Source organism: Saccoglossus kowalevskii, chromosome 13 (genome assembly GCF_978046115.1).
Source record: "Saccoglossus kowalevskii chromosome 13, keSacKowa6.1, whole genome shotgun sequence".
Lineage (NCBI taxonomy): Eukaryota > Metazoa > Hemichordata > Enteropneusta > Harrimaniidae > Saccoglossus > Saccoglossus kowalevskii.
In genome coordinates, this window is record NC_140653.1 from 5,709,276 (window position 1) to 5,723,318 (window position 14,043).

At 35.8% G+C, this 14,043-nt stretch overlaps 1 protein-coding gene across 1 annotated transcript; it reads left to right on the forward strand.

Moving 5' to 3' along the window:
* The first annotated feature begins 5,484 nt into the window (after positions 1 to 5,484).
* Positions 5,485 to 10,567, forward strand: LOC100371570 (peptidyl-prolyl cis-trans isomerase 5-like). Its single transcript, XM_002735104.4, has 5 exons — positions 5,485 to 5,690; positions 6,469 to 6,582; positions 8,125 to 8,218; positions 8,919 to 9,103; positions 10,353 to 10,567. The coding sequence occupies exons 1-5, from the start codon at positions 5,553 to 5,555 to the stop codon at positions 10,482 to 10,484; spliced, it is 663 nt and encodes a 220-aa protein (XP_002735150.1). The 5' UTR covers positions 5,485 to 5,552; the 3' UTR covers positions 10,485 to 10,567.
* Positions 10,568 to 14,043: the final 3,476 nt, after the last annotated feature.

The following is a 14,043-nucleotide window of genomic DNA, read 5'->3' on the forward strand; positions in this document are numbered from 1 at the left end:
ACGCGGAGTAATTCGTCTCTCAATGAACTGACAACGCGGAGTAATTCGTCTCTCAATGAACTGACAACGCGGAGTAATCCGTCTCTCAATGAACTGACAACGCGGAGTAATCCGTCTCTCAGTGAACTGACAACGCGGAGTAATCCGGAATGATAAAAATAGCTAAGTTGTTTATAAATAAACTTGTCTTTCCTGGAGTAGAGTTTTAAAATAACGACAAGTTTTACAAAGTTTGTATATTAAGCTTTCAGAAAATATTTAACATGTTGGATATATATAATACTATCTTCATTGTCTAATTACTCAATTAAAAAGCACGCCAAATAAACTGCATCTCTACCTCTATGTGTTTTTATGTTCTGGCTAATGAACACATATTTGAAAATAACTGGACATTTTATTGTTTCATTTCAAAGCGTCAATGTTTTGTATATTTCATGTTTATAGATGTTTTATGAATTTCAAATGATGTGTGCATGGTGGCTATAAATAGGCTGAAGAAAACCCGCAAAGACTCATGGTGATAGGTTACCAAATTGCCTATCAGTATACTTTACAGGACTTTATTATCATCTGGGTGTTAGTTTCACTTATATTTCGCTAATTAAAACCCAGTGAATATGCAATGTTAACAATAGAATGTAATATAAAACAGTGAATGTCTCAGCAATATAAAATCCGCTAAAATTAAAACCAGCGAATATAACTAGCCAATGAAAGCGTCTCGACTTTTTTTGGGGATTGATAAAAGTGCGTGTGTCTTCCGGGGTAAATGTGACAATGAACTGAGTGCATACAACTGTAGAAGTTGTATTAACAAAATTAAATTATTCTATTCGTCAGATAAAAGTAGATTTACAAACTGCATGGCAATATGATACTTATTATTATATAATCCATTCATCAACAATTGTCAGTACGCTCCCACGTGAGTAGGACAACCACAATTAAGACGACGACCTCTGTTTTGAGACAACAGGTCACATATTGAAACTGAAAAACATAGGATTTATTCATATTCGTTATTCATATTACATAGTGTAGCGATTCCGCTATTTCTACTTTCCATGTTCCAATTTGTTGTACACTTTAGCTTCATCATCTACTCCTTTCAAACATTACATTCCCTCTATGATTTATGAAGCGTTCAATCAATTCAAAGACTCGGTCCACGGTGTTTATCTCTTCTCTGATAAACAACGTGACGTGCTAGTTTTGGATATGATACTACAGACAAGCCGGCACGCTGAAAAGTTCCCCGCTGACTTGACAATCCTAGCCTTACATTGAACTGACTTCTGAAATTACTTTTATCGGAGAGCTATTCCCATACAGTGGCAGCGGCACGGGAAGGCGAGTGCCCCCCATAAAATAAAATGCGCGACTATGGTGAGGGATGGTGAGCGGGGGGAGGGCTATGCAAAATTTCGTGCCTCTATAGAGGCCATTTTAACCATTGGAGTTGACTGTAAATAACGATTTAGTCTAGCACTGAATCCGTGTCGTGTAGTTTGAAGTTTTTGACTAGATTGCAGCTTCCATACTAGGCAGATTTGGCTGTAAGTGCATGTATTTGACAGTTGCCAGGCAACAGTGGGAAGGATTTTTCCCACCTAACTAGAGTGTAGGTATGACCTGCCTGTTAATCAGCCCAGCCAACATAATTTCAAACGTGTCAATATGTATGTGGAGACACAGGCGGACATACACGTGGGCGTAGTGATTATAAGGCAATCTTCTCTGGGAGTGGATCACCAACGATTGTAACACGGGCACACTTTGCTCTGTTGTTGGGTCGGTTGCTTCAAACGACACAGACTTGTATATCAGTAGTAGTTCTAAACAATGAACACCTTCGAGGTAAATACTTAGTATCTCCCATCTTAGTATGCCATATTTATATATATATAAACCTTAACTAAGTCTCAATTAAGTTACGAGGAATTGGATGGAAAGGGAAAACAAAACACTAGTTAGACGTTTCTTGTCGTTCATTCATCCTACATTATCAACATGTCTATAGATCACTTGCAAGATACTAAGCAAACGCAGTGTGTTTCGTACTGTAATCGGATTGTGTTATTGAACTTATGGTAATAATGCAATACAAGGTCACGATGGTGCCTAGAAACGCAATATCTTGCAACTATGAGAGTTAAAATAGAATGACACAACACCTCAGTGGTAATGCATTCAGACTAATGTTAGGTCGTGTGTAGGGTTTGGTGAAAAAAAGTAAAACAATATACATAACATGTCATTTTAGCAGCGGTTTTCATAGAATAAACATACACTTCCTTGATAAAAACTCCTTAAAAATCAAATTGTCAATTTTTTACCGCTAGTCATTAAACAAGTAAGACACTATATATCTTTGTTCATCTTATGTCACTGGGCAAAACTTTAAAATATTGAGATATATCCGTTCCAATAAAAACAAAATGCCCTAAAACAGACAAAACATTATTTTCAGTACATCCGTTTTCTCCGAACCGAGTACGATAACTCCAGTTCTTTATTCTTTTCTTTATCCTCGTGTCATTAAATATCGAATATGTAGAAATAAAGAAAATTGCAAACATTTTTCTCTTCTGTATTGCATTCTATCTTAATTTCATGATTCTACGAGCATATAAAACTCATTCGCATTGTTCTACCTACATACACATTGCTTTATACGGCCCATATTTCTACAGGCAATATAATTTAACCAATACTCTCTAACATGATGTATATTAGTCATATCTACAATAACAATGAGGTTTTTAGGCACACGGTCAGCAAGATACTTGTAACCCGAAACCATCCGAATAGTACGATGCTGTAACGCGTCAGATACATATCGCCCAGTGATATATTGTGATCGTACTATTCCCAGATAAAAACTGCTCAAGTCAACGTCTATAAAAGCAGGGACGCTAACTTGTTCATTTCGCCAACTTATTATGAATATTCATTGTGAAATCTTTGGAATCGTCACGGCAATTCTCTGGATTAGCCATTCATCGCACCGTGACGAAATGATAAATTCCCATGAGATAAAGCATTTATGTGGTAGTCATACTGACTCTGAGTATATCTATGTTTGGTTTTCCTCTCAATTGGTCACTTATTTGAGGATTTATAAGAGCTTCGTCTGACATATTGGAGGTGCTCAGAATATTGGATTTGCCAATGTTCTGTCATTGGCATATTTAACATTCTACGACCAAACATCGATAAAAGATTATTTCTGTCACGGTGCATGGCAGTGAAGCCGTGTGACAGGGATTGACTTGGAACGAAGTGCACACCTGTGGTACGAATTGACCATGTGAAAAAATTGGCCTCGTGGTACGAAGTAACTTCTAATCTCGATGGCCTAAGTGGTTTTGGTACAAGGTGACGGTGCCTATTTCTATCATAGATAGTACATGTACATAGGAAATGTGCCAGGTGCCTATACTCATAAACGGCAAATCAGTTAGTTAAGTATTTTACCCAGTAATTTATATTTATAAGTTGAAGATTATGTACAAGTCAATGGAAACCCCGACACCATCTCATCGGGGTATGTTGGGGGTAACTATGATGTTAATCTCTCGATAGATAGTGATGTTCGAAGATACATGAAGGGTCGGGCATATTCTCATGAAATGTCCCACCCGCGGGTAAAACCAGGAGAACAATAGTGTACGGATAGGGTGGGTGAGGATAGCAAGGGATGCGAGACTTGCTGTGTTATCCTTAGGGTGAGACATATTGTATTTAGCAACTCTATTGATTTTTCTTTTGTTTACACACCACATGATGTATGCATTTGCGGATCCAGAAATTCGGTAAGGGGTGCGCGCTTCTATTGATGTGGGCTGGGTTTGTCAATTAATTTGTATCTTTTTTGCAGGCTGAAAGGGGCCTGGCGCCACCCCCTAAATCTGCGTGTGGTGTGTGCGTGTGTTTGTGGGGGGGGGGGGGGGCATTATAGCGCATTATACCCATAAATACTGAGATAGCTCCGCTGTTAGCAATGCAAATTTCAATTAAAGAACAGAATATATCATTAGAAAATGAACAATATGTATAGTATCAAAACAATCAGACTTGCGGTTTTCAACAAGAAGTGGAAAATATCACTTTTTACCAAAAAATTACAAAAATATTCATCAAAATTAGAGAATTGAAGATATCATCATGAAATGAACAAATCTGAGTTAGAAGCACACGTAATACCTATATATGTAATATCAAAGTAATTGGTCTTGCGGTTTTCAACAAGAAGTTGAAAATATCACTTTTTACCAAAAATGACAAAAATATTCACCAAAACTAGAGAATTAAAGATATCATTACAAAATGAACAAATCTGAGAGAGGTCCACATGTAGTACCTATATACATGTATGTAATATCAAAGTAATAGGTCTTGCGGTTTTCAACAAGAAGTCGTAAATATCACTTTTTACCAAAAATGACAAACATATTCACCAAAATTAGAGAATTAAAGATATCATTACAAAATGAACAAATCTGAGAGAGGTCCACATGTAGTACCTATATATGTAATATCAAAGCAATTGGACTTGAGGTTTTTAACAAGAAGTCAAAAATATCACTTTTTACCAAAAATGACAAAAATATTCACCAAAATTAGAGAATTAAAGATATCATTACAAAATGAACAAATCTGAGAGAGGTCCACATGTAGTACCTATATACATGTATGTAATATCAACGCAATTGGACTTGCGGTTTTCAACAAGTAGTCGTAAATATCACTTTTTACCAAAAATGACAAAAATATTCACCAAAATTAGAGAATTAAAGATATCATTACAAAATGAACAAATCTGAGAGAGGTCCACATGTAGTACCTATATATGTAATATCAAAGCAATTGGACTTGAGGTTTTTAACAAGAAGTCAAAACTATCACTTTTTACCAAAAATGACAAAAATATTCACCAAAATTGGAGAATTGAAGATATCATCATGAAATGAACAAATCTAAGAGAGGTCTACCCAACTTGAAGGTACATATACACCAAGTATCAAAGCATTCAGGCTTGTAGTTTTCAAGAAGAAGTCGAAAAAGTAAAACATTGACACGGACGACGGACGACAGACGACGGACGACGGACGCCGGACGACGACGGACAATCACTCATATGATAAGCTCCGCTCGACAAAGTCGACAGCGGAGCTAAAAATGGTAAATTGTGGTATAAGTCCGCGTTATCATAAACAAAATCACTGAGAATGTAGAATGTGTGATGGCGCACTTCAACCCGAATTGTGTTCGCGTAGGAAATTGAAAAGCTCGAATTTGACGATACTGAATTCCATTTGAGATTATCACATTCTGGGATGATATTAAATCATAGATTAACCAAAAATAGTCTCGGCAGTATGGCTGTTAATCATTTTGATTATTAATTCATTCATTTTTCGTGACCCCACGAGGTGAAAGTTGAAAGGGTGTCGAAAACGAGCCAATCACAACGTGGGAACGTGTCAATTTATCAGTAGTTTCGGCATTGGGGAAAATTCTCTTCCCTAATCTGTCTCTCTCTTTTTATGGTTGAGCTGTGGCGGCTTGTGCGTCGAAACATGAAACTCATAGCAATAATTTCGGTCCTTTTGATGTGTCTGACCTATCTGCTTATTCCTGCAGATGCCAAAGAGAAGTCAAAGGGACCAAAAGTTACAGACAAGGTAAGCTAAGGACTGGTGTATTTCGAAGTTTACAGTAATTAGACCGGGTAATTCAATGCAGTCTGTGTTTTTGTAGTTCTCACCACGGCGTTGGTGTACTGCTGTGCTTAATCGTACAGTTAAACAGCACTACTCTCAGTTACTTCTTGAAATTTCGTTTTGTATACACGTTTTTTTTTTATATTAAATTAATAATCTAATCCTTCGTTCGAATAAAAATGTATGTCATAGCAGTGTTACCTATTGTCTTCTAGTATCTACTAAACTAATCACAAATAAATTGCACTGCTGAGATAATGCCCAAATTATTTGTATAAAATATATTTCTATACAATTCACTTTTAAAGATTAGTAGACATTTTCCCCCAATATTTGCCACTCTGGCCTGAACTATGCCTATGACTGTGAACTCCTCCCCCAATAACACCTCTGAAAATTTACCCATGGGCTAAGCTAAAGTTTATAGATGAGAATTGCTCTAACTTTCCATGTTAAATTTAACTGAAGTATATAGCATTAGATTTACCATTTCTTTCCATGTTTTAATGAATTTAAACACTCAACTTAATTACAACCCTCCTCCAACTTGGTTGCTTCACATGCCATATGCTGATTTACCATATGGTCTTTTGTAATACATAATACACAATTAATCATATTACAATGTGCATTTACATTTTAACTTGGAAAACAATATATTAACCTTTCATTTTTCTAAGATCGAATTGCATTTTTGAAGCAATTGGAGCTCTCATTGTACATTTCATTTTTTCACCAGGTATATTTTGATATAGAAATTGGCGGGGAACCACAAGGGCGCATTGTTATTGGTCTGTTTGGAAAAACAGTGCCAAAAACTGTGAAGAATTTCGCTGAACTAGCCAAGAAAGAGGTAATACCATTTATTTCTTGTTGTGTTCTATGAATTTATATGGTAAGGGTAGATTTTGTGGCTGGTGATTTGGGATGAATATCAAATGCAATGTCATACAATTTGCGAAATGATCACAATCATTTCTTTATCTCTAGAAATACTGATACACACGAGTGATTCTTTGAATTTTTTTATTCTCAAAATTTTATCCTGTAGACTGTGAAAGAATACTTTAAACATTGTCTATCAAGGCGATCCATTTATTGCAATACTGAATGTCCATTGGTGATCATGGACAACATTTCAATACCATCATTTTAATATTGTCTGTGCCTGTATTGGAGTGGTTCTCTCTCAGATTACTAGTAAATTTATTATAAGATTATTTCATGATTTTTCGTGTTGCAAAATTTGTCGGTATTGTGTTTTAGTTTCACATCAGACTAATCTAAATGATTGATGAAAAAATCTCAAGAAGGAATTACAGGTGTTATACGTAACCTAGATATGTAGGTGAAAATTTATAAAAACCAAACAATTTGTCTATGATTTGGTCATGACATTTTCTATTTTTAACTTCTCAAAAATGTTAAGCTAGATTGCTTTGTAACAAACTGCTTGCTTCCATCAGGATAAATTTTGCCTTTCCTTTCACAGTATTTATATTGTATGTGTATTAGTATATATTTTAGAACTGCTAATAAATTCATTTAAAATTGTCAAATTCGATATTGACCTTGGAATTGTTGCAAATAAATGTAAGCATTGTTCCACCCACCCTTATAGTGGAACACATGCAGTATTGTTACAATGTTTTATTTTAAGTTGAACAAAAATGAGATTAGACCTAACATATGTGCATTTTTGAAAATAAAATGGAAATGCCAAAATTGAGAGCTTAGTGAATTTTGATGTAAATCTTGCATTGACAAATATTCCATACATGACTTCTTTGTATACATGTACATCCCATTTCAGCAGCCAAAAATATTGACTGTGGATGTAATCTGTGCTCATTATTAAATTTTTACTCTACACACATGTACCATGATTGGTCGAACAGAAAATGTTTAATACATATCAGAATAGCCTATTGTAAACTAATTTAATGTGTCAGTGGAAAAATTCACAACATAGTCTGGAGGACAGTTGATAGTCTGTACTTAACTAAAGAAGATTGGGTCAAAAGTAGCCCAATATTTTGAGTAAAACCTGCAAATTGACTTCAATTTTGTCTGTTGGCTACAAAATTTGGTTTATATCCAGAAATACTGAAAAATTTTAAGAAAAAAATGTAGAAACATCTGGGCAAGAAAATCTGGTGGTGCAATGATTTAAAGAGTTTACAGTATAATGTGATGGTTGCATCGTGGTAGCACTACCTACCTTCTTGTGCCGACCCATTTCTTGTAATGTTGAGTAGTGTTTTCAAAATGCATCACATACAAAGTGTGCAAGTTCAAATATTTTTTTTGAAGAAGGCTTTTGATTCGTATTTTTAGTGTACAATTTGTTCATTTTATTCTTTTTATTAATAAGACTGCATTTTTTCAACTGTAGCTACCAAATGGATACAAAGGCAGCAAATTCCATCGAATTATTAAAGATTTTATGATCCAGGGTGGAGATTTCACTCGAGGAGATGGTACTGGAGGTGAGTCTCTCAGAGCGAGTCTGTGACATGTTAGAATTGCTTATCAATGCTTGCAGTGTGTTCATTATGAGATACAGTGCACTTTACTTTAAGATACATGTTGTACATTGCTTGTATCAAACATGACTCAGCGTAACAAACACTCCTCTTAAGATAGAAGCCTAATCATGAATGCAAATAGCCAGAATTATACATAGATATTGACTATTGATCATAAAAATGTTGTGGTCACCAGCCTTATTTTCAAGAAAATGAGGATTGTATTTTAAGTGGAGAGTGTCTATTTCGGCAGTATTATAACTCATTACCATAGTTTCTATGGCAGAAAATATGCCATATCTCAAATTGTAGGCTGGTGACATACTGTGACATAGTACATGATAGACGACACATACTGTTAAATGTTTTTTTTATTGTACACTCTATTTGAAGGTTGTTTGGAGCTTCCATGTTTATATTGAGTTTAAGAAATCTGGTTTGTGGTGGAAATGGTCCATGTTGGCAAGCACACGTGTTTATTTTCAGAATTATTATTTAGGCACTCAGTAAAAACAAACCTAGCGAATTGGAGCAAATATCACATGTACCAGAAATGCCACTCAGTGTATACTTGGTGTTTGTATGAAATAATACAATTGTTTTAACAAAATTAGCAACACATAACTAGGGTTGACAGAGCTGATACTTTCTTTGGTTACAGGTAGAAGTATCTATGGAGACAGATTTGATGATGAGAATTTCAAACTGAAGCATTATGGTGCTGGGTGGCTGAGTATGGCAAATGCTGGCAAAAATACCAATGGATCTCAGTTTTTCCTAACCACTGTAAAAACAAGTTGGTTGGATGGTAAACATGTTGTCTTTGGAAAAGTTCTTGAGGGAATGGTAAGTGACTGCTTTACCTTCACTTGATTGGGAGATTCAGTCTCCAAATTTCTTTAAATTGGACACTCATCAAAACTGCATTTTCCTATTGTTTCTTGTCCTGACTTTTTAGCATCCCCATAATTTTAACATTATCATCATAAAAAGTTGTGAGAAAGGCAACTTGTAATTTGGTTTTGTCATTTGTATTTACTGCCTTGCTTCAAAATGCATACTAGCATTTGAGCAGCTCTTACAGGTTTGGGCCTATGATTTTGTTGGTCTGCACTGTGCACATTCCGACAGTATTGCTTTATTAATAACACCTAAATTAATTTCAAAGAATAAACAACTGTAAATGCAATGTCTGTCCACTGCATTGTCATTTTCCCCAGTCATAAATTTGTACAAATTCAATCTGTCCTCCAATTTTTAGCTTCGCTTTCGATTTTGTTGAGTGGAGCTTATCATACGAGTGATCATCAGTCGTCGTCAGTGTCAGCTTTACTTTTTTGACTTCTTCTTGAAAATTACAATTCTTATTGCTTTGGGCAGACCTCATAGATTTGTTCATTTCACGATGATATCTTCAGCTTTTTAATTGAAACATGCATTGCTAACAGCGGAGCTATCTCAGCCGAGAGACTGCTTGTTTTGTGATTTCAATAACTCAACAATATTTTTCTATTGTCTTTGAACTTGTTGTTTTTAACAAATTATAAAAGGATGTTGTCAATTTACCAATGAGATGTAATACACAACACCACATCATAATCGCTATATTCATCTATTGGGTTGAATGAAATGGATTCAATTTATGAATCTGAATCTGAAATAGTTTCCAACACACTTTCCACCTCCTGTTAGTAGCTTAAAATCACTACCTCAGATGTGAATTAACTGATCCTAGGCCTGGATCCATGGCATTGTCACAGAGTGTGTCACTGGGTGGATCCATGGCATTGTCACAGAGTGTGTCACTGGGTGGATCCATGGCATTGTCACAGAGCGTGTCACTGGGTGCACACTCAAAACATTGCCATTGATTCTGTTAGAGCAAATAGGCGTTGATGCACATGCATGCACCTGTAATAAACCAATTTGATTGGCCGTACTCAACAATTCATGCAATTTGTGTCAAATTGTAGGTTCTGGCAGTTACTAATTTTTCTCATCTGCTTGAATTTGCATCAATTTGCTGTGCATCCACCCATGGTGCAAAGCTTACTAATGCCGAAGACTAAGGATTGTGATCATTTATTCTTTCTAGGATGTTGTGAGGAAATTAGAAAACACCAAAGTGAGTGGGTCAACACCAGAGAAGGAATGCATAATAGCGGATGCTGGTCATGAGGAAGTAGCTGAACCATTCTCTGTGGACAAAGAACCTGTAGAAGAGTAAAGAAAATTGTCACAAAATGTAGAATTGTTTTTTTAAGTGTGGACAGATTTGGAGAGATCTTTAATAAAAAATTTAAATCCAAACCTTTTCTTCATTCCTAACTTTCTTCATCAAATCAGCTTAAATAAGGATGTGGATAAACTTGTCCAGGGAGTTGTATTAATTAAATCAGGTACACACTGGTAACCAGCATAAATACAAAGTTATTTCAGAGTCTAACCTTACTACATGTGTTTTGTATATGATTTCTATAAATGTAGTACTAGTATTTGTGATCTCAATTTGTTCACTACATTCCACCATGTTGTGTTGCTACACATGACCTACATCTGTGTCTAGTTACTAGTGAAGTAGACTGTGAGATCCACTCTGAGTTATTTCGTGTGTATGCATTTGATGATTGTTGTATCAAAACATAATAGAAGTCTGGTGATAAGTTTGTACATGGTTGAATTATTTTACTTCCTGGGGATCTCTACTGCATCACACAACCTATGTTGGTAGCATCTTTGTTTTAGCAAAATTGATATTTACTGAAGTGAATTACACATCTTGTAAATAACAATGTCTACAGTAAAAAAAGGCTGTTACTGATATCACACATACATTATTTTTATATAAAACTAAACTCTTTTACAATTGTTGATGCAATCCTATCACAGGGACGTAAATGGATTTGAATTATTGCTGTTCATTAAAACATCTATGCATTGCAGTTTGTAATCTGAATATTGAAAACTCAATAAATGATCGTCATACACGAGAAACTAGTAGTTTTCTTTCTTGTGGGAGATTAGGGGTCACAACAATGGGTCACATGTCCACGAGTGGTATAAATGTGAGACTATGAAAAGCATAGTCCATTTAGTCGCAATCCATGGTCCATTTCTTGGACATGCTTTCACAGACCAGTGTGACCAGACTTATTGTGCAAGTAAATATTGATTTGATATAATATAGTTGGCTGACAGCAATTTTGATGGTAAATGTCTGGACTGTTATCCCAAGACTGTATTCATAGTTTCTGTTATACTGCCCTCAATGGTATTTTATTCATGGAACGCAAACTGGAAATATGATTGGGTATCACAACCAGTTTAATAGTGTGTATATACTCCGCAGTTGCACGACTGTTAAAATGGCATGGTATTCTACAGCTTGTATCAACTGTTCAGGATTCACGCCTACTGTATCTACTTTAGAAGGGTGTTCACTCTTGTGTTGGTACTAATAACCTTGATTACCCTATATGGCATCAAACGGTCTGTTCTCAATTCTTAAACCTGGTTGCAACCAGAGGAACATGTAAATAAAATAAAAACGTGTGTAAAGAAAATGTAACTTCATCTTGTGGTAAATAAAATTAAGTGACTTTTTTTTTTTTTTACAAACAATAATTAGCAATTTCCAGAGCTTGAGAGTAGCACTCTCCTATAAAGTTCTATATTTTCTAGTTCAAGTTTACAAGACACTAATTATTTGTCTCTACTCCACGTCATCCTATTTTATCTTCATTTAGATATTACTTGTACATGTAGTATTATCTTGTGCCCCATTTCTAAAATCCAGTGACATGTATAATATTCCATGTTTGGATGAGTGGCTACCTGGGAGATTTCTAAAGTAAATTCAGAAATGGTATCGTGCATTTCATGGAAGTGTGAATTTAATTTGTAAATGTTTTTAAATAAATTTTAAAATCATAGTTGAAAAACACTAAATCAAACTCCATAATACATGGTCATAAATGAATGACGTATTGTAATAGGATTTTCAGAGATAAATGTTTTATGGTTATGTGTTAAATGTGTATAAAACAAATTCATACCTGCATAGAATGCACAGTAACACGAGAATTACACTAAATTTCGTAAACTTGGATATAGTAAAAATTTAAAAAGCATAAGTGGATGGCTGGGTAAACTAACGAGAGAAACGGCTGATTGATGTTTCATACGCCCGTTGGTGGCGCCATACCAATTTCGCTCGCAAAGGTTCATGCGGCCATTGCCTCACCATGGTTCGCAGAGACGGTCATGGTTTCAGCCACTGTCCTTCAACAGAGTGACTGTGTCAGCGAAACCCTATGATTTAGATGATGGCGCTACGCGCTTAACTATTAATACCGAGATTCAATAATTATTCAATCTTGTCAAAGTGAGACAAATTCACAATGAGGATAGCCAAAAAATATTTGCCTTCAAAGCTTGTAGACTTGCATTCCACCGAAGGCAAGAAAAATACCCCCTCCCCGAAAATCACAATGCGGCCTCATACTGCCACCCTCCAAATGATACTCCAGCAAAGAACATAATGAAAAAAACGAGTGGCGATCTTCTAAACGTCCTGTACAATTCACTGTTCATTTACATTAACAGGGGTGTTAACAACGATGTACACATGAGCGGAATACTGAAAAAGGCAAATTAGGAAAGTATGTGCTTATCATGACTAACGCCTGATAACGGAATTCAGGGGTGTTATTACCACAAAAAGGCCATTAATAGTAATATGAATTTTAAACTCCCGGTAGGTGTACCCGAACAAATGCAATTGATATTGGTAAACAGTTTACAGCTGACTTAATAGGTGTGATGAGTTGACTGTCCATGAAACAAATCACCACCCCAAGGCAAATGGTTTGGTCAGAAAGTTTCATGGAACTCAAAAGAAGAATATGCTTTAACGCATGAAAGACCCACGGACTGGGAATGACATATTGCTGCTTTGCATACAGAGAAGCCTCCTCAAACTAGTTTTAGGTTTCCCGCCATTCCAAATGTTTCATGGTTGGCCCGTCAGGGGATCGATGACGATTTCAATAGAATTATGATATCCGGAAACTGCAGACTAAAACCCCTGTGGGGGGGGGGGGTGTCTGAATAATTGAAAAGTGGTATAATTTCACACAAATAAGCGTACGTGTTTAGAGGCTTTTTTTGAAAAGCTATACTTCAGCATGGGTACCAGGTCTGACTTGGAGTACCCCCCCCCCCCTGGACTCAAACCCAATAATGCCCGGGCCGACGTGCCAGCATTGGCAAGCCTTAGTACGTTTCGAGTGTGTACAGCGCCACCAGTGGCTGTTCCCGGCTCTATGCGTCCAGACAGTATGTAATGGATTTGAGACAGTGTTTACAGAATACCTGTGATATGGAACAGAAACAACTGGTCAAACATGGTGAGATACAAGAAGCATTTTAATAAGTCTGCGAAACCCAAAAGAAAGGAATTTATTGCATGGCTTAAAGATATACAAACTGACATAAGAAAAACATGCAAATTAAAAAACGTCATAGTCCGATGACACAATAACAATGCATGAATGGTTACAATGAATTGGAAACACAATAGACTAAGTATAATAAAATCACACAGTATTATTAGCAGCTGTAGCCGCCCGTTATTTAATAAAGCGACTGAGATTTTAAAATATAAAATTGATTTCTGATGTTATATGAATGAATAGCAAAGTTTGAAATAAAAAGGTCAGATAAATATGAAGTATTTGTTAACGAGTTTGTTAAAGTGTTTGATTTGTTTGTCTTGAAAGGCTGGC

Bases quoted from the DNA above. Each gene is read 5' to 3' on its own strand.
- LOC100371570 (XM_002735104.4), top strand. From the start codon at position 5,553: ATGGTTGAGCTGTGGCGGCTTGTGCGTCGAAACATGAAACTCATAGCA. The intron at 5,691-6,468 runs GTAAGCTAAGGA...TTTTTTCACCAG, and splicing joins GACCAAAAGTTACAGACAAG to GTATATTTTGATATAGAAAT. The intron at 9,104-10,352 runs GTAAGTGACTGC...TATTCTTTCTAG, and splicing joins GAAAAGTTCTTGAGGGAATG to GATGTTGTGAGGAAATTAGA.